Below are 20,807 nucleotides of genomic sequence, written 5' to 3' on the forward strand. Positions count from 1 at the left end.
CCATCTTCCGAAAGCCCATCAAGTTCACCTTCAGAGGCCCCATCAAGAACCCCCACATCAACCTCAGGGACTCAGTCTCCTGAAACCACATCAAGTGCACCTTCAGAGGCCCCTTCAAGTGCCTCTACAACAACATCAGGGACTCTACCTCCAGATCCCTCTACTACTCTTCCTCCAAAAACCTCCAAGAAACCTTCTTCTGAGAGCTCTTCAACTCCTCCTCCATCAACCTCTGAGACTGCATCTCCAAAATCTACTTCGGCAATGGGTAAGAACACTGTAGCTTCTTTTACGGTTACTTCTTTTTTACACAATTCAAATTGCGGAAAAGGGACCGTATCTGAGAAAACATCCCTTTTATGAACAGATTATCATCTTACAGCAAGATGGGTAGCAAACAAATGTAATAAAGAAATAAACTCCAGATTCCCTCGGCATTCTAATACCCTACCTTGTTTGGTATTGAGTCTGATGTTATTGGCAGTGCCCATAGTATGAATATAGTTATCCAGATGATCAGTTTTTTCCAGGGGTGAAATGCTACCGGATAGGACTGGATTGGGCAAGTAGGTAACGGAGTTTGGTTCTGGTTCACCGATCCAGTAGCGATCGCTGGCTGGCCACGCCCCCGAACTAGTCCATGGCCCGCAGGTGTTGGGGAATGGTTCCTCAACCAGGTCGGGGAATGCACCATTCCCCGACACCAGCATTGTCCCGGAGCCGCCGCCCGCTCTTCCTTTGCCACGCGGCATATACTTACTTTCTTCCAGCGGCTGGCTGCCAGGAAAGGCAAACATCCAAAAGTTACCGGAGTTCCTTTCCTTGAATATGCCGCCTTGTTCTATGCGCTGGCTGCGCAAACGCACACCCAACCTGCCGCTGATAAATAAATGAAGTAAACGGGTGTGCGCTTGCGCAGTCGGTGCATGGAAAATGCAGCAATGGCGGCGGCAGATTCAAGGAGAGGGACTCTAACTTTTGGACTCTTGCCTTTCCTGGCAGCCAGCCGCTGGAAAAAAGTAAGTATATGCTGCGTGGTGAAGGAAGAGCGGGCGGCGGCTCCGGGACAAGGCTGGTGTTGGGGAATGGTTCATTCCCCAACCCGGTTGAGGAAGCGGCAAGCAGGGGGCGACTCTGGGGCCTCAGGGAATGGGGCGTCCCTGGGCCCCGGCCCCTGACCAAAGGTGAAGGGCGAGTGGGCGGCGAGCGGGCGGTGAGTGGGCGGCAGCTCTGGAGAAAGGCCAGAGTTGGGGAATGGTACATTCCCCGACCTCGTTGAGGTAGGTGGCGGTTCCGGGGCCTAGGTGAAGGGAGAACAGGTGGCGAGGGAAAGGGAAAAGAATTTTTTTTCCCTACTTGGTTCTGTGGGCGTGGCTTGGTGGGGGGGTTGTAACTGAGTGGGCATGGCTGTGAGTGACATTGAATTGGCCACACCCACTCAGTCACAGGACACACCCACCCACCAAGCCACACCCACAGAGTAGGTTGCAAAAAATTTAGATTTCAACCCTGGTTTTTTCCCAAATGTTTAACCAACACTTTTTAAAATCTGCATCTACAAATATCTCGGAGGAGATTATGTTCAAGCACAGCCATGTCTCCTGGAAAAAGGCATTGCTAAGCAATTGATAAAAAAATATAATTAAAAATGGATTGCATTATATACAATATAGTCTTTGAATTCTATCTTTTCTATTTTGAAGGAAGCAAAAGCTTTAACTCATCAACATCTTCATTTATTGTTCCACCTTCCTAATGCTCCTATTGATTATCAATCACTTTTTGAAGCAATAGCATTGCACATTGTTTTAAAAACTAGTCTAAAATAAAACACTGCCATGGAAAAAGAGAAGTAAGCCATCACTCTCAATCCATAACACTTCCAAAATCGTATCTCTGGAATCTAACATTCATTTTCTGATGGCAGGGTTGTGCTACTTTTTTCCCTCCACTTGATTTTTGTGTCACACGCCACAAAGTAACAATGAAAAACAAAATCTTGATTTCATTTATCTTTACATTCATATAGAACCCCGTGTTAGAAACCAGGACTCGGTGAGTTCTAGTCCTGCATGAAAGCCAGCTGGGTCACTTTGGGCCAGTCACTCTTTCTCAGTCCAACTCACCTCTTGTGTTGTTGTTGTTGTGGGGAAAATAGGAGGCGGAAGAAACATTAAATATTTTCGCCCCCTTGAGTTGTTTATGACAATAATAAAGGCAGTATAATAATAAATAAGAGTTCAAATTCGCTTTTTAATGCACTGTAGCAGTTGCTGGTCACCACACCTGCCTCTTTAACTTTTTCAATCTTTTTTTTTCCTGAAGATATTGACAAAGTTTGCTTAAAGCAGTGATCCTGCAACCTTTGTGGCTTAGCAGCCTGGCTTTGGGGAGGAGGGAGGGGGGAATCAGGCCCTGTGAGCGACTACATGCATGGATATGTGTGCTGGCCCAACACTCGCGTGGCCCAGTTGCAAATAGGGCACAGCCTGGTAGCCCACGAGCCAGGAGCTGGGAATACCTGGCTTAAAGTCAATGAAAGCTATATCGAGAATTTAAAAATTGAAAAGAAAAAAATTGTGATAAAGAAAATGGATGAATGACTGTGTTTAAACTAAAGGGTTTCAATAGATTTATTTTAAAAATGTTAAGAATATACATGATAATGAAGAGAACAATTTGTATTAGGTGAAGATAAGGAGATGAGGGCGGATAGTAATTTTTGACCATATATTTTATAAAAATGAAAATAAGGGATGAGAAGAGGAAAGTAGATTTTGGCAGAAATTGGAATTTATAAATAGTAAATTTTGAGAAAGTAAGCTGTATGAATTGTTGACCCAGCCAATACTCTATCCAGAAAATATGTATTTTATGTTTTGTGTGTCTAAAAAAAAAAGAAAAAAAAAGAAAGAAAGCTACATCTAGGTAAACCTTCTTTTTGATATTGTTGTGCCTCACCTGCCCCCCCTCTCCGCAGCCTGGCCCCTCCCATCTCCTGCTATCTCAGCCAGAGACTGATAATGAAGATGAATGGCCTGGCATGCCTCCAGCCCCCAGTCCTGGCACCATGCCCGGACAGACTGAGCAAATAAACCTTCCCCCCACAGTGTGTGAGCATGATGAGAATGAAGCCAGTCACGAGCTAGAATTGCCAGCAGCTGGGGAGGCAGACGAAGGGTGGACAGATCCCCGCTTCCAGAGAATGGAGAGGCGACGACAGCAAAAGGAAGGGAGGGGCAGGCCTGGATAAGTGCTGAGTCATGGAGCCACACCCCATGGCCTATATAAAGGATCTGCTTTCTGGCATTCCTTGAGTCAGGCAAAGTCTAATCTGGTTGCTGAAGTCACACCTTGGATTCCTGCCTGCCCTGAGAACTCTGACAGGACTTTGGCAAAGCTGCAGAGGCTTCGTGGCCACGCTTGATACAGACTTTCCAGACCCAGCCGTCAGAGGAGGAGTGGGACACGACAGATATGTATTTATTTACTAAATCAGTAGACCCCAACCTTTCTGGCTTGGCGGACCAGCAGATGAGGTGGTGGCAGTGGGGGTGGAGGGGAGATGATTTTGTGCTCTCACATGTCTCACTCTCACAAATTCAGTTTTGTGTGCACTTGCATACACACACGTGCTCACCCATCACTTCCGTGGCCTGGTTTCTAACAGGCTGTGGCCTGGCACTGCGCCGCAGACCAGGGGATTGGAGAGCCTTGCACTAAATGACTCAAAACCAGTCCTTGTTCTATTGTGCTGCTGCTTTCTCTTAAACTTCGTCTCTTCAGGGACAAAAATACTTTCTGTTGCCATCTGGTCTCAAAAATTCCAGTATAAAAATTCTGCAAAAAAATTCTTTATAAAGCTTAGTAAACTGATACCAGCAACCTTGGAGATATTTTTTTCTATTACAAGTAAGTGAGATGAATGCAAAACACAGTAAATAACATCAGGATTTCTTTATTCAAAACAGCTGCTACAACTGTTCTGGAAACTTCTAGGACTAAACCTACAACAGTCATGATGACTAGCAGAATAATTTTATCCACAATGAATTCATCTTCTCAAACCATCACCTCAGGCACATCCACTAAGACATCAGAAAAAGTGACAGCTAGATCTGAGAGACCAACCTCAGCACTGTCTTCTGTAGCTACAAATATCGAATCCACTAATGTCAAAGCCACAGTCACTCCTGCCTTGGTCACCACTTCCAAAATCATGGTGACTCCTAAAAAAGAGACAACTTCTACAAGTAGCACCTCCATCACAACCAGAAGTACAGTGCTTTCCAGCACTATGGTTTCTTCTGAAACAACTCAGCAAAACACTACAACTAGTGGTAAGTTTATCTGACTTCATTCAGACCTAGTTATATAAGTCATAGGAATGTCCATCTATCTCAACAAAATCCACAGCCACATCCAGGCTACCCAGTTCGTTTTCTTTTCCCCAGTGTGAGAATAGTCTAAGCCTAGGACACAATAAATGACATTGTTTACATAAGAAGGTGCAACTATCAGTAGAAACAGTGGCTAGTTTGGAACCTTCTTAGAGAGCCAAAACTTAGATACTACAAGGAACTACCCCAGGTTCTTATTACATTCCTGTTGCAGTCCATCAGCGGCCTGCAGATCTGGCAGCAGAGTTGGACAGTGAGGAGGTTGGGGAGGAACATGGGCCAGTCCTGGAGTCTGGGGAAGGCTCGGATGAGATCTCTGCATCAGAGGCAGAGAAAGGGCCATCTGGGAGGTATGTGCTGCCTCCAGAGTCAGACCTCAGCAAGGCAGAGGAACAGGGGGAGCCTGTTCCCAGTGCGTGCATGCACAGAGCCACCAGAGGGCAAGAACAGTTAAAACAAAAGGGACAACTCAGGAGTAGGGCTTGGAGATGGTTGGCCCCTGCCATAAGACATAAAAGAGGAGCAAAGGCACGTGGGCCTTTGCAGGAGGCAACATTGTTAATTCTGTTCAGTTTAAAGTCTGAAGCTCTGTTTGATTCTGGACTCCATGTGGCTTTGCCAATTAGGTCTTTGGAAGCATGTCAAGGGAGATAAAGGTGGGTGATTATCAGCCTTATTCCGAAGGACTCTTTACAACTATTTGGGACTCATCTGTGAATGAACAGAATTCCCAGCTGTTGCAATAAAAGAGGTTTTTGGGACTACTCGTGTGTTTTACTGACTCAGGAAGCCTAGGTCAGAACAATTCCAGCCATAAAGGCAGGAGTGGGCTGCTGGGAGTTCATAGGGGTTCAGGAGAACCTCTAGCTAAGATTCTGTGCAGTTCGGAGAACCCCCAAATCCCACTCCTGGAGAACCCCACCCACACCATCCTGCCCTTCCCAGGAGTCCCTACATGACCCATTTTGGATGCAGGTAAGTGCAGGGCGCGCGCAGAGCTCAGGGAGAGCAAAAAACGGGCCTACCAGAAGTTCAGGAAGACTGGCCTCCAGAGGGCCTTCAGAGCCTGGGGAGGCCATTTTTGCCCTCCTGGAGCTGGAGGAAAACCTCTGGAGCCTGAGGAGGGCAAAAAGCCCCCCCCCCCGCCATGGTGCAGGAGGCCAACTAGGCCACGCCCACCATGGCCACGCCCACCCAGCAATCAGGCAGAGAACCCCTTGCTAAAATTTTTGAAGCCCACCCCTTCATAAAGGTCATGTTATAATTTACATTGACCTTTGTAATTCTTATGTATTGTTTCAGGGGGTATGTAACCTGTAACCTGGTGGCTTCCGAGCTCTTTTGATAAGGAGGAACACGACGATTACTGTATTTCCAAACACCATGGTTTCTTATTTAAGTGGGCATTTCCTCCAGAAAACCATAGCATAGATCCTGTCCAAAATGCCTGTGTTCATCCCTTCTTTTTTTCCCCTCAACTTTGCAGGAGACAAATATCCAAAATGGGCTTTTATCCTCCTCCTTTGCACGACAGTCACAATGTCTTTCCTGTTCCTGGCATGTCTTGGCTGCTTGGTAAGGATGGGAAAAGCTGCTGTTTGTAGCGGGCAAAGGGCAAAGAGCTAGGCTTATAGGAGAATCAACAAATTCAGTTGAACCTTAGATAGCTTCCAAGTGATGCTCAAAAGGGGTTGGGTCAATTTAGGATGCAATGGACAGAACACCAGGTAATACTGGCTTGTGAATGACATATGTCCCAAATCAAATTGCTGATCAATCATTCAAATAGCCTTATGAATTCTGTAGGGTGAGGAATCCCTATGTCCCAAATTATATAGTGATCCATACAGGTATGAGTTTGTCTTCTTATAGAGGGCATGTATCAGCTTGGGATAAGTTCTCTGAGTCAACTTTTGATCTTTTGGAGAACTGCTGTCAGTCAAGGTAACCACTGGGCTGACTTTATATAAAACATCTCCACATCTTCCAAAGGTTCAAAAGATCAGGTGACCTCTTGCCTAAAATCTTAGACAGCCATTGTTAGTTAAAGTATGGAATACAACACTCAGCTTGGAGAACCAACCATCTGATCCAGGACAAAACTAGTGGATTTTAGGCTGGAGAACCCTATGGAACCTCTATGATTATATTTACATAATTACAGATGCTAAGGTCATGTTACTTGATTAACAGATGCAAGTTGTAGCTCCTTCAATTGACATCATCCCAGCTCAAGTGGGAATCCACCACAACTGCTTCATATTCTTCTGAAGTGGTTGCCGCTAAAATGATGTCAGTTCTGTGGGGTCTTTGGTACTCTCTGAGCTTGGTTGTTTTCTCGTAGATATTTCATCATGATGATGTTACATAGCATGGTAATGAAATATCTGCAAGAAAACAGCCAAGCTCAGAGATCACTAAGGTTCCCACAGTTCCACTCTGAGCCATAAATATTCTCTTCTATATCCATCTCGGGACGCGGTGACTTAGTGGCTGAGATGCTGAGCTTGTCGATCGAAAGGTCGGCAGTTCAGCGGTTCGAATCCCTAGTGCTGCGTAACGGGGTGAGCTCCCGTTACTTGTCCCAGCTTCTGCCAACCTAGCAGTTTGAAAGCATGTAAAAAAATGCAAGTAGAAAAATAGGGACCACCTTTGATGGGACGGTAACAGCGTTCCGTGCGATTTCAGCGTTGAGTCATACCGGCCACATGACCATGGAGACGTCTTTGGACAGCGCTGGCTCTTCAGCTTTGAAACAGAGATGAGCACCGCCCCCTAGAGTCTGGAACGACTAGCACATATGTGCGAAGGGAACCTTTACCTTTACTTTATCCATTTCAGTTCTGTTTTGCATTTGGTCTCATTCTTTCTTCTTCCCAAATTCCTGCAGGTTGCCCGTTGTGTGAAATCTGCCTCGTGTGTTCCTGAACCTGAGAATGTATACAGAAGTCATGTTGTGCTCCAGAGTTTTCGGAATCTTGGCTATGAAAGGAATCCACAAATGCCCCGAGACAATAACCATGAGATGCTGTAAAATAATCACCAACAGATGTTTCAGAGTTCCCTGGATTGATAGCTACCTAACAGAATGGATTTCTTCCCAATCTATTTTTGATTTTTTTTTTATTCTTTTGCCAAAACATTTACCTTTCTCCCATCATCTCATACATGAACAAACAGGGACAGGGAGAACTTTATGTTGATCTCTGGATGTGTTAGTAAATGGACTTAATTTATGTTCTCCAGATGAATATGCAGATGCTCTATTTATTCTTCAGGTGGCATTCCTCTGAATGCCACTGCAACCTTCAGCTCATAAGTTAAATCAATGTTCCCTTGGATCAAGTTTCAGTTTTGATGATTTCATGGATATGTCTTTATCGTTTTCTCAGCCACAGAATGGAATAGTTAGCTTCTGTCTCCTTTCAGTTTTATTTTTCCTCTTTCCAAATTCCAGCATAGACTACAACCCAGTGGTGAAATCCAATTTTTTTTACTGCCGGTTCTGTGGGCGTGGCTTGGTGGGCGTGGCATGGCTTGGTGGGCATGGCAGGGAAAGGATATTGCAAAATCTCCATTCCCATCCCACTCCAGGGGAAGGATACTGCAAAATCCTCATTCCCTCCCTACTCCTGGGGCCAGTCAGATGTGGTATTTACTGATTCTCTGAACTGCTCAAAATTTCCGCTACCGGTTCTCCAGAACCTGTCAGAACCTGTTGGATTTCACCCCTGCTACAACCATAATATTTCACAGTCATCTCGCATCCAAGTACTGTACTAATCAAATTTCACTCTCCTTCACTGCTTGAAATCTCTGACAATCACCTTGTTCAATATTAAAATATATGTATTGAGGGTCAGTTTGGTTTGGTGTTTAAGGCATCAGGCTAGAAACTGGGAGACTGTGAGTTCTAGTTCCATCTTGGGCATGAAGCCCAATAGGTGAACTTGGGCCAGTCACTTTCTTTCAGTTCTAGGAAGGAGGCAATGGTAAATCTCTTCTGAAAAACTTTGCCAAGAAAACTGCAGGAATTTGTCCTAGCAGTCTCTGAGAATAAGACAAGATTGAATAAAAACGAAAAGAAATACTTCATTAGGGAAGGTTGGGGAAAACTGTACAACGCAATTGCAAATCTTTGTATGATAGTTCTTGATACAAAAAAAATGAATCAGTTTTTGGCCTGAATAGACTTTAAGTGTAAACAAACCAGAAAAAGATGAAATTTATGTACTTCTTAAAAATAAGACTGGGACTCAACAAATCAATGCTTTCGAAACTACTTCTGAATGGCAGAAACAATGGCTTATGATACAAGTAGTCCTCACTTAACAACCGGTCGCAGTTACAATGGCCTCAGAAAGGACGATTTATGGCCCATAAAGCACTTCTGACCATTGTAAAACAATGTGTGTCCCCCCACTCCCCATGGAGTCACATGACCAGGTGGCTGTTCTGGCAGAAAAATGATGAAAAATGCCTGTTGGATATGCTCGATTTGTTTATCGTCCATGTGGTTCACTTAATCACCATACGATTCACATAATGACTGCAGTCTCTCGCTTTACAACCATCATGAAACAGTTGTAAAATTGACTGTTAATCCATGGTTACCTATTTAATGACCACTTGACTTGCAACCAAGCTTTTGGGGCCAATTGTGGTTGTTAAGTGAAGGCTACCTTTATTCCTGCATCAAGGCCCAGATCTTCAAACTTTTTTCTTCTTCCATACGATGATGTCTGATTCTTCGAGATTGCTCAGTATGCAGCAACATGATTGATTTTTTTCACTTTTTCTTTTCCTGTTTACAACGTATCCCAGAAGTAGTTCTGACCATCAGCTGTGATCTGCCAATTTTGTATTTCCAGAGGTGTCAAGAATTAGATGCTGGGTAAAAATCCTGAAAGCAGCTTTAGAAGTCTCCATGTTGAGAGAGAAATGGTAGTCTACAGCCTTGCTAGAATCATGTACTATGTTGATTTTGCTTCCATTGAGGTATTTCTAAAATAGAAACATATTTCCTTACAAGTATCTAGTAAGTACTCCTTACTGAGTACAAAATGGAAACTTGCCAGTATGTACCATGTTACCCCGAAAATAAGACCCTGTCTTATATTTTTTTGAACCCTGAAATAAGCACTTGGCCTTATTTTGGGGGAGGTCTTATTATTTTGGGGCGTGTGGAGTAAGATGGGGCTCCTCTTGCCGTCTTACCTGATTTCCAGCTCTGGGTTTAAATATTTTCAGGGTTTATTTTCAGGGGGAGGCTTATTTTAGTGCATGTGCTCAAAAGCCCGATTGGGCTTATTATCAGGGGATGTCTTATTTTTGAGGAAACAGGGTACATACTGGCAAGTTTCCATTTGGTACTCAGCTGGAGGGGGAAAATGTATTTTATTTATTTGTCTCCAAATAAATCACGGCATCCTGGTTGTCCTTTGGGAAATGACACAGCTAAAATCAGGCATTGACCATTTGGACCCTTAACTATGTAACTTGTATAATTGTAAATAAATAGATATTAGAAAAATGCACAACTCTCTGGTCACTTCCTTCTGATGATAAAATTGACTGCATCAAAAATAGCAATAGCACTTAGACTTATATACCACTTTACAGCCCTTTCTAAGCAGTTTATAGAGTCAACCTATTGCCTCCCCCCAACAATCTGGATTTTCATTTTACCGACCTCAGAAGGATGGAAGACTGAGTCAACCTTGAGCCGGTCAGGATCGAACTGCCGGCAATCAGCAGAATTAGCCTACAATACTGCATTCTAACCACTGCGCCACCACAGTTCTTCCTATAATTGTAAATAAATAGGTATTAGAAAAACACAACTCTCTGGTCCTTCTCATGGCAAAATTGACTTCATCAAAAATAGCAATAGCACTTGGACTTATATACTGCTTCACAGTGCTTTACAACCCTCATTAAGCGGTTTACAGAGCCAGCATATTTCCCCCAACAATCTGGATCTTCATTTTACCAACCTCAGAAGGATGGAAGGCTGAACCAATCTTGAGCCCATCTGGATCGAACTCCAGGCTGTGGGCAGAGCTTGCATTCTAACCAGTAGAGTACCAGGCTCTTTGAATATGTTTTTATTCCAGGGATGGGCTACCTAAGGCCCCAGTACAGTGGTGGGATTCAGCCAGTTCGCACCACATCAGGAGAACCAGTTGTTAACTTTCTGAGCAGTTTGGCAAACTGGTTGTTGGAAGAAATGATTAGGCAGAGAACCAATTGTTATATTACTTGAATCCTACCACTGCCCCAGTACTATAGTGGGGTCGCACAAATGAGGCCATGAGCACCCGCGATGACGCTCATGCAAGTGGGGCTACAAGCACCTGAGTTGACACTCATGTGACTGGGACTACAACCACCTGCGATGATGGTTGCGCTAGTGGGGCCACAACCATTTGTGACAATGCTCACGCGAGTGTGGCTGCAACCACCCTTGATAACACTTGAGCAAATGGGGCCATGCACTCATGGATGAACGGGCCCAGTGGCGACTAGTAGTGGGCCACAGCCCACAGGTTGGGGACCTCTTCCCTCAATCATCCCAAAATTGAACAATTATTTAGAGAAATGACAATGGGGGAAAAAGAAGATAACGCAGTTCATACATATAGTTTTTGATGATGCACACATGAAGTATCATGAAGGGAACATATTTGATGACCAGAAGATGTTCTGTTGATAATTAGGGTTTTTAAAAAATATATATTTCATTTCAGAGGCTGAGGCGACTTCAAGAGAATAGCCTGGCTGTCAGCAACCTGCCCTCTTTTTAATTCTGTTGTGCCTCTGGACTCATAAAAAGGGAAATACATCCTGTTAAGCATTTCCAGTTATCTGGGAAGGGAAGAATGAATTAAGGAATGAAATGAGCCTCATTGTCCCTGCATAATAAAATGGAAGCCTGATGAGGATAGATAATGGAAGGCTGGGCATGATGGTTAGTGGCTAAGGGGTTGAGCTGGGACTGGGGAGATCCAAGTTCATATCTGTTCCCATCTTCCTCAGCCATGAAAGTTTCCTGGGTAGCTTTGAGCAAAGTGTTCTCTTTCAGCCCAACCTATCTCCCAGGATGGCTGTTGTGAGGGAAAAATTGGAAATGGAAGTGCTCCATTAAGCAGGCATAATCCAGTTTTTAATATAGACCTTGACTTATGACCACAACTGAATCCAACATTCCTGTTGCTAAGTGAAACAGTTGTTAATTGACTTTTGCTCCATTTTCTTGCCACAGTTGTTAAGTGAATCACTGCAGCTGTTAAGTTAGTAACACAGTTGTTAAGTGAATCTGGCTTCTCTGTTGACTTTGCATGACAGAGGGTCGCAAAAGGGGATTGCATGACTCCAGGATACTACAACCATTATAAATATGAGTCAGCTGCCAAGTGTCCAAATTTGGATTACGTGGCCCTAGGAATGCTTCAATGGTCATAAGTGTGAAAAATGGTCATAAGTCACTTTTTTTTCCAGTACCATTGTAACTTTGAATGGTCACTAAATGAACTGTTGTAAGTCAAAGACTAGCTGTATATCCAATTACCCATATATCTAACTTGGCTTCAAGAAGTTTCCAATAGTCTGAAAACAATAAAATACCTTACGCCACCAGACTTGAAATCCTAGGCTTAGAAAACTTGGAACTCCGTCGCCTTCGACAAGACCTAAGCTTAACTCACAGAATCATCTATTGTAATGTCCTTCCTGTCAAAGACTACTTCAGCTTCAATTGCAATAATACTAGAGCAACTAATAGATTTAAACTTAATGTCAACCGCTTTAATCTAGATTGCAGAAAATATGACTTCTGTAACAGAATCATCAGTGCTTGGAATACTTTACCTGACTCTGTGGTCTCTTCTCATAATCCTAAAAGCTTTAACCAAAAACTTTCTACTATTGACCTCACCCCATTCCTAAGAGGACCATAAGGGGCGTGCATAAGCGCACAAACGTGCCTACCGTTCCTGTCCTATTGTTTTTCTTTTCTTCTTCCTATATATATATATGCTTATACCTCCTTATATTTACTTATATATGTGTTTATATACTATATAATCTTTTTGTATGATACCTACATATATTGTTGTGACAAAATAAATAAATAAATAAAATAAATAAATAAATAAAGTTTCTCTCCTGTCTTTCTCCATTTGCAGAACCACTAGCCCAGCCTTTGGAAGCTTCAAATATGTTGAAGGCATCATGATGTTTAAAAATAGGATTTTTTAGATGCTAATATAGATAAGATAAGGTAAGGTCAAATAAGGTAGAGTAGGGTAAGGTAGGGTAGGGTAGGGTAGGGTAGGATAGGATAGGATATGAGGTGAGGTGAGATGTGATGGGGAGAGGAGAGGAGAGGGAGGGAGGAGGGAGGGAGGGAGGGAGGAGAGGGGAGGAGAGGAGAGGAGAGGAGAGGACAAGACAAGATAAGACAAGACAAGACCTTTATTGTCACTTTTTTCTGTGAACACATTGGCATACATTAAAAGTGAAATTCTGATGCCCAGTCTCAAAAGACAATAAATATTCAGACCCATGATTGAAGACTTTTTTGGCAGTGGCAAAATAACGGCAGTCTTAAAACACGAAGGGAGCACTGCCTGCTGCCATGAAAGATTGAAAATATCTGTAAGAACACAAGCCAGCAAAATGTTCATCAATTAAAGAAGACAACTATAGCAAAATAATACAACAAATAAAAAAGGATTTGGAAAACTGGGAAAAAAATTACAACTGTCACTTACTGGAAGGATAGCTTCCATTAAAATGAATATACTACCAAGAATACTGTTTCTATTTCAAGTAGTACCAATAAATCTAGGGAAAAACTTTTCTGAAGACATAAAAAATAGAAAAGAATAGAATTTTTTATTGGCCAAGTGTGATTGGACACACAAGGAACTTGTCTTGGTGCATACGCTCTCAGTGTACATAAAAGAAAAGATACCTTCATCAAGAATCATAAGGTACAACACTTAATGATAGTCATAGGGTACAAATAAGCAATCAGGAAGCAATCAATATCAATATCAAAATTAACAACGAAATACATTTGGCTGGGGAAAAAACCACAGATTAAATTAAAATTATTACAGAACAGCAGAGAGAAAGGAGGCTTCGGGCTCCCAGATTGGGAGTTGTACTACCAGGCAACAGCGCTTACATGGATTAAGGATTGGATAGAGCTAAAAAACAAAAGGATTTTGATATTAGAAGGACACGACTTACAAATAGGCTGGCATGCATTCATATGGGATAGGAAAAACAAATCAGACAGTTATTTTCAGAAACACTTAATCAGGAATGCTTTATTACAAGTATGGCAAAAAATTAAAAAGAATCACTATAACAAAATGCCACATTAGTTATCATGGATGGAAGCATTAATTTACCCAAATGTATTAGATACAGACAAAATAATAAGATATAAAGACCTGCTAAATGACCAGGGGAAACTAAAAACAAAACAAGAACTAAAATATCAGGGTATAGACATTGATTGGTGGCCATATATGCAGATTCAGACCAGACACAAGAAAGACTCAGAACTATACGGATTCTACAAAGAACCACAAGAATTGGATAAGATCTTAGAAGGCACAGAAGAAAAACTGATCAGGAAAATATACAATTGCTTATTGCCATATAGAATGGAGGAGGAGGTAGTCAAAGAAACCATGATTACCTGGCCCAAAAATTTTGTTTATAGCATAGAATTAGAGAAATGGGAGAAACTCTGGGGGAAAAATTATAAATTGACCATGTCAGCAGCCTATAAAAGAACCTGTATAAAATGTTTTACAGATGGCACCTTCCACCAGCAAGATTGGCCAAAATGTTTCCGAACAGATCATCAGATTGCTGGAAATGCAGACAAGCTCATGGAACATACTATCACATGTGGTGGATGTGTGCAATAGCATAAAAATATTGGACTAGAATAAGAAAGTGGCTTGAGGAGATAATCAAACAGCAAATAGAACTGAAACCAAAATTATTCCTATTAGGCATACTTACAGGAAATTATGATAAAAAACCACAATACTAGGAGGCTCCAGTGACGTCACCCTCCTGCTGGGTGCTCAAACAGAGCACTCCGTGTTAGAAGATTGTAAAAGTCAGTGAAACAGAAAATAAATCACTGTTCACTGAGCTTAGCATAATCTCTGGGTGAAAGAGATTATCAGAATTGTGGAAGAGTGGCAGGTCTGACAGGGGGTTTGCTCTTAAGAGCGAATTTTCCTGGATTTATGACCCCACCGAATTCCACTCCTTCCAACTTCAGCACGCCCCTGTTTTTATCAGGGAAAAGGAGAGGAATGTTGCTTCTGCTCTAGAGAACTTATTAAATTGATTGATATTCCAAGCAGACGGGAATTTCACAAGCGTTCGAACTTTGATGTAGAATCAGCACGGCAAGTACCGACTCCCTTTTTGAAATTTGAAACCTTTCTTTGTCTTTGATTAATTGACTTTTAAAATGGCGTCTAAAAGTGAAAGTAAAATTTTTAGTACGATGAAGCAGCGTTACTTGTGGATTGTTACAAACGGAGTTTTTTATACTGAAAGGAGGGAAGGAGAGTTATTAAGTTTGAATTCCTGATTCTTTTGAAGACAGAATGGCAGCTAAACCTTTAAAGCCTTCTGGAAGAAGGATCTGAACCAAGTCTTGAGGAAATATTGAAAGAACAATTAAAACTTTCTGAAGATAGGCAAAAGAGATGATGGAGAATTTTAATGCAAAAATAAGAGAAGATATTCTTATGGCAGTTCAAGGACTGAGTAAAAAATTGAAGGATTGGAAGTGGAAATGCAACAGATCTCTCAGTCAAATAAGTATTTAGAAGATGAAATGAAAGGTGTTCAGAAAAAGTGGATCAAAATGAAGATCAGGTTGTGATATTACAATATAAACTTATGGAAGGAGCTCTTAGAATTGTGGTATGCGAGAAGAGCGTGAGAAGACTTAAGAAAAATTATATCAGAAGCATTGGCTGAATTTATTGAAGCGGACCCCAAGAGGTAGCTTACCAAATTGATAAAATATATAGAGTTAATTCTTGGATTGCAAGACAGAGAAAGCTTCCTCGGGACATTGTGGTTTATTTTGTGAAAAGGACTATGAGAAATCAAATTCTGCAAGTTTCATATCAGACAACTTTAAAAATTGGAGAACAGGAGTTGAAGGTGTTGAAAGAGATTCCTTCAAAGATGTTAAGAGACAGGAAGCAATTTGCTTTTTTTACACAAGAACTTAAAAAACATCAGATTCAATTCAGATGGGAGGTGCCAGTTGGACTGACACTATTCTATCAAGGAAGGAGATATAGAATTGACACGGTTTTAAAGGCAAAGGATTTTCTTTCTACAGTTTTGAAAGTCGAAATAGAAGTGATAGAAAAACTTCAAGAGACTCAAGAAGGCGTGGTGACCCAAGAGCCTTTATTGCTGCCAGTATTAGAGGAACCACAAGAGCAAAGGGTGACAAGAGGAGCCCTTAAGCGTAAAGAAGAGCAACAGTCTCAAAGTAAAAGTCAGGATCCCATTATGGAAGCTGTGGGAGGAGCTAGACGGAAGATACCGGAGGAGGAGCTTCCGTTGTCTGCTTCAAAGCTTCAGGAGGCCAGTAATGGCAAATAGAATCTTGTCATGGAATGTTAATGGCTTGAATTCAGCTCAGAAAAGAAGGAAAATATTTCACTACTTGAAACAATTTAAAAATGATGTGATTTGTTTGCAAGAGACACATATAAAATTATCAGACCAAAAATATTTAATTAATTCAAAATTGGGTAACCATTTTGTTGCATCAGCTTTGGAAAAGAAGCATGGAATTGTTGTATATATCAGGAAGGATATACCAGCTAAGCTAATTGAGGCAGATATTCAAGGAAGATTTATTGCTATTGAACTGGTGATAGATGCAAAAAAGACTTTGTTGATAGGTATTTACGCACCTAATCAGCAACAAGAAAAGTTTTACAAAATGTTACATGAGAGGTTGACCCTCTGGGATTATAGTTCGTTTATTTTATTAGGAGACTGGAATGGAGTAATTGATACAAGAAGGGATAAGAGAACTTCCTCCAAGAAGATACCTATACATGCAAAATTACCAAAATCTTTTTTTGAAATGATGGAAGACTTTGAGTTTAGAGATATATGGAGGTTACGGAATCCAGATGAGAGAGATTTTACTTTTTTCTGATAGGCATCAATCTTTTTCACGCATTGATTTTATTTTAATTTCTAATGACTTGCTTTCTAGGGTGAAGAAAACGAAGATATTTTCGAGGTGTTTAACTGACCATAGCCCAGTATGGATGGAATTATTACAAGGGAAAAAAGGTGGTAGAACATGGAGGTTGAATGAAAATCTGTTTAGATATGAGGATAATGTAACTTATTGTAAGAAACAGTTAAAAGAATTTTTTGATTTTAATATGTACAAAGGGACACCTATAGGAACTGTGTGGGAAGCGAGCAAAGCGTTTATTAGAGGATATTGATTTATTTGGACAACAGGCAAAGGAATAATAAACAAAAGCAGCGTAGATATTTGGAAGAAGAAATTCAAAGGAAGCAACAGTTATTAATTCAAAACCCACAAGATCATAAACTTAAAGAGGCTATAAAAATATTACAGAGTCAATTTAATATGTTAATGGCAGACCAGGTGGCAACGAATATACAATATGCTAAACATAATACTTTTGTAATGCAAATAAACCTGGGAGATGGTTGGCATATAATTTAAGGAAGAAACAGAAAGCACGTGTCATACAAAAATAGAATATAAAGGTAAAGAGACATATCAACAGGATAAAATTAAAAGGCATTCTCAGAATTTTATACTGCACTATATGCAAAAGACAAAATATTGGATAGGGATATTTATGATTATTTGAAAGATTATAAGGTGAATATTCTAACATTAGAACAGAGGAGGAGCTGAACCGGCCGATAGCTACTGGAGAAATAGTGGAGGCAATTAAACAATTAAAATGGGAAAACCCTGGTACAGATGGTCTTACAGCAACTTATTATAAAAACACAGGATGAAATATTAGGCCCACTTAAAGAATTATTTAATCAGATACAATTAGGGTGGGAATACCCCGTCATGGAAAACATCTTTTATTTCACTGATACCGAAGAGGAGCAAGACTGCTCTAAACCTGGTAACTATAGGCCGATTTCACTTTTAAATAATGATTATAAGATTTTTGTAAAAATAATAGCAAATAGATTAATGTTAGTTTTACAACAAAGAATTCATACTGATCAATCTGGTTTTATAAAAGGGAGGCAGATGAGGAATAATGTTAGACAGATTATTAATATATTGGAATATTTGGAAAAGAAGAATACTTCAGCGGCACTTATTTTTTTGGATGCAGAGAAAGCCTTTGATCGATTGCATTGGGATTTTTTATTTAAATTAATAGAGAAAATGCAATTTGGAGACTGTTTTATTAGAATAATTAAAGCGATTTATGGAGAGCAAACAGCACAGATTATAGTAAATGGTAGTTTGACAGAAGTTATTAAGATTGCGAAAGGAACAAGACAGGGATGTCCCTTATCACCATTATTGTTTGTTTTGACTCTGGAACCATTATTAGATAAAATACGAGAATTAATGAAAATAGAGGAATTAAGATTAGACAATATGAGTACAAAGTTAGAGCTTTTGCAGATGATGTAGTGGTTACGTTAATGAATCCTATAAATTCAAGTAGATTTTGTTGGAAGTAATTGATAAATATGGAAAGGTATCAGGATTTAAAATAAATCAGAATAAAACAAAAGTGATAATTAAAAATATGTCTATACAACAGAAACAAAAACTAGAGGAAATGACAGGATTTGAGGTAGTAAAAAAGGTTAAATATTTAGGGTCTATATTAGCTCATCGAACAAGAAACTTTATAAGAATAATTATGACTTGCTATGGCAAAAAGTTCAGAATGATATGAATGGCTGGAAGAAATTGCAGTTATCCCTATTGGGAAGGATTGCGGCTATTAAAATGAATGTGTTACCTAGATTTTGTTTCTGTTCCAGATGATACCTATAATTAAAAAGGATAAAAATTTGGAAGATTGGCAGAGTGGGATTAATAAATTTATATGGCAGGGTAAAAAGGCGAGGGTTAAAATGAAAATAATACAGGATTCACGGGAAAGAGGTGGTTTAAGAATGCCTAATTTTAAACTATATTATGAAGCAGTAACCCTCTCAGTAATAAGTGACTGGTTTAACTTAACAGAGGAAAGAATTTTGAATATAGAAGGTTATGACTTGTTATATGGATGGCATGCGTACTTATTTTATGGAAAAAAGTGGATAGGGCTTTTAAGAATCATGTGTTGAGAAGTGCTCTTTTGCGGGTCTGGAATAAATATTCCTATAAATTAGATTATAAGATTCCTATATGGGCGAGCCCTAGACATGCAATAGAGAATATAAATATAGAACAGAAACAGGAAATGATTACATATAAAGAACTTTTGTATGCTGAAGGAGGTAGATTGCAATTAAAATCATTACAGGTATTAAAATGAAGAAGGAGGAATTATACTTGGTTTCAATATGGGCAAATAAGTGCTAGATGGAAAGAAGATCAAAAATTGGTATAATGCAAAGGAGGAAAATTTAATAAAGCAAATTAGAAATCAGACCCACGAGCATATAAAGAGATTGTATAATGTGTTGCTTGAAATAGATTCGAAAAGGATTTGGTAAAGGATTGTATGATAAAATGGGCACAGAATATTCAGGAACCAATAATGTTGGAAACATGGGAGAAAATTTGGGTTAGAAATGTTAAGTTTACACAAGCACAGAATTTAAGGAAAATTTTATAAGATGTTTTATAGATGGCATTTAGATCCCAAAAAATTATCATGTATGTATCCTAATATCCAAGCGAAATGTTGGAGGTGTGATTGTGATGATGCTACATATTTTCATATTTGGTGGACTTGCAAGAAAATTAAGGTCTTTTGGATAAGAATTTGGTGGATTATTCAAAATGTACTGAAGAAGAAGATAAAGTTCCTGCCACAATTTTTCCTTTTGGGAATTATAATGGATTGTACAGGGATTGAGACTAAACTGATTTTGAACTTAATAACAGCAGCAAGACTGTTGATTGGACAATACTGGAAGAAAGAAGAGATACCTACAATAGAAGAATGGATATTGAAAGTTATTAACTTGGCTGAGATGGCTAAAATCTCAGCGTTTTAAAAGACAATACGCAGGAAAGATATTTAATTGAATGGAAAAATGGATTGATTATTTACAAAACAGATATCAGATTAAGAAAATATCAGATTGCCTTTGAATAATTAGAAAGTTATTTTATGTAATGGGGAGGGGGTTGGGAGACGAAAAGATTTGGATGTGGTTATTTGGATTGGACTTTACCTTGTGATTGACCCGGGAAGCCGGGGGTGGGGGAGGGAGGGGGATGTTTTGTTTTTTTTTTTTTTTGGGAGGGAGGGGGAAAAAAGGGGGAAAATGTTTTTGTTTTTTTTAAAACTCTTTCAATAAAAAAAAAAAAAAAAAAAAAACCACAATACTTAACATTACATGTCATAACGGCATAACTGAATTATATATGCACAAAACTGGAAAAATAATACTATAACATCAGAGGAAAGTGTGATAAGAACAGTGGTGGAGTGCGCTGAGATGGATAGATTGACAAAAGAAATAAAAGATAAAGGAGAAACGGAGTACTATTTGGTATGGAAAGTATAGTACAAATGGTTAGAGGATAGGTGTAAAAGTTAAGAAAATATCAAATAAAGAAGATTTAGGAGTTAGAAAATAGTAGTAAATCTGTATGAATATATACGACACAAAATATATGTTTCAGTGGTGGGTTTCAAATTTTTTTAGTACCGGTTCTGTAGGCGTGGCTTGGTGGGCGTGGCATGGTGGGCGTGGCAGGGGAAGGATACTGTAAAATCTCCATTCCCTCCCTAATCCAGGGGAAAGTTACTGCAAAATCCCCATTTCCTCCCATTCAGCTGGGACTCGGGAGGCAGAGAATAGATGGGGGTGGGGCCAGTCAGAATTTTTACTACCGGTTTTCCAAACTACTCAAAATTTCTGCTACCAGTTCTCCAGACCTGGTCAGAACCAGCTAAAACCCACCTCTGGCTCTAGCTGTTCTAAGCACCAGGATGTCACTGGATTTAAAAGCCATATTCCGTGCTTTCAATATCTTGCGAACCTCATGTGTTATCCATAATTTTTCATTATGCAGTCTGTTATTAACAGCAGCTGCCTGCAATTTCTGCAGGTTCTAGTCCCACTAGGCCCAAGGCCCAAGGTTGACTCAGCCTTCCATCCTTTAATAAG

General features: G+C 40.2%; 1 protein-coding gene across 1 annotated transcript; it reads left to right on the plus strand.

Moving 5' to 3' along the window:
- Positions 1-921: 921 nt before the first annotated feature.
- On the plus strand, positions 922-9,924 carry LOC131191311 (location of vulva defective 1-like). Its single transcript, XM_058169337.1, has 4 exons — positions 922-1,019; positions 3,972-4,340; positions 5,887-5,975; positions 7,291-9,924. The coding sequence occupies exons 2-4, from the start codon at positions 4,019-4,021 to the stop codon at positions 7,432-7,434; spliced, it is 555 nt and encodes a 184-aa protein (XP_058025320.1). The 5' UTR covers positions 922-1,019; positions 3,972-4,018; the 3' UTR covers positions 7,435-9,924.
- The last annotated feature ends 10,883 nt before the right edge of the window (positions 9,925-20,807 follow it).

Source organism: Ahaetulla prasina, chromosome 2 (genome assembly GCF_028640845.1).
Source record: "Ahaetulla prasina isolate Xishuangbanna chromosome 2, ASM2864084v1, whole genome shotgun sequence".
Classification (NCBI taxonomy): Eukaryota; Metazoa; Chordata; class Lepidosauria; order Squamata; family Colubridae; genus Ahaetulla; species Ahaetulla prasina.

Excerpts from the sequence above, each read along its gene's own strand:
- LOC131191311 (XM_058169337.1), top strand. The coding sequence starts at position 4,019 with ATGATGACTAGCAGAATAATTTTATCCACAATGAATTCATCTTCTCAA. Across the intron at positions 4,341-5,886 it reads GCAAAACACTACAACTAGTG|GAGACAAATATCCAAAATGG; the intron begins GTAAGTTTATCT and ends TCAACTTTGCAG. Across the intron at positions 5,976-7,290 it reads TGGCATGTCTTGGCTGCTTG|GTTGCCCGTTGTGTGAAATC; the intron begins GTAAGGATGGGA and ends AAATTCCTGCAG.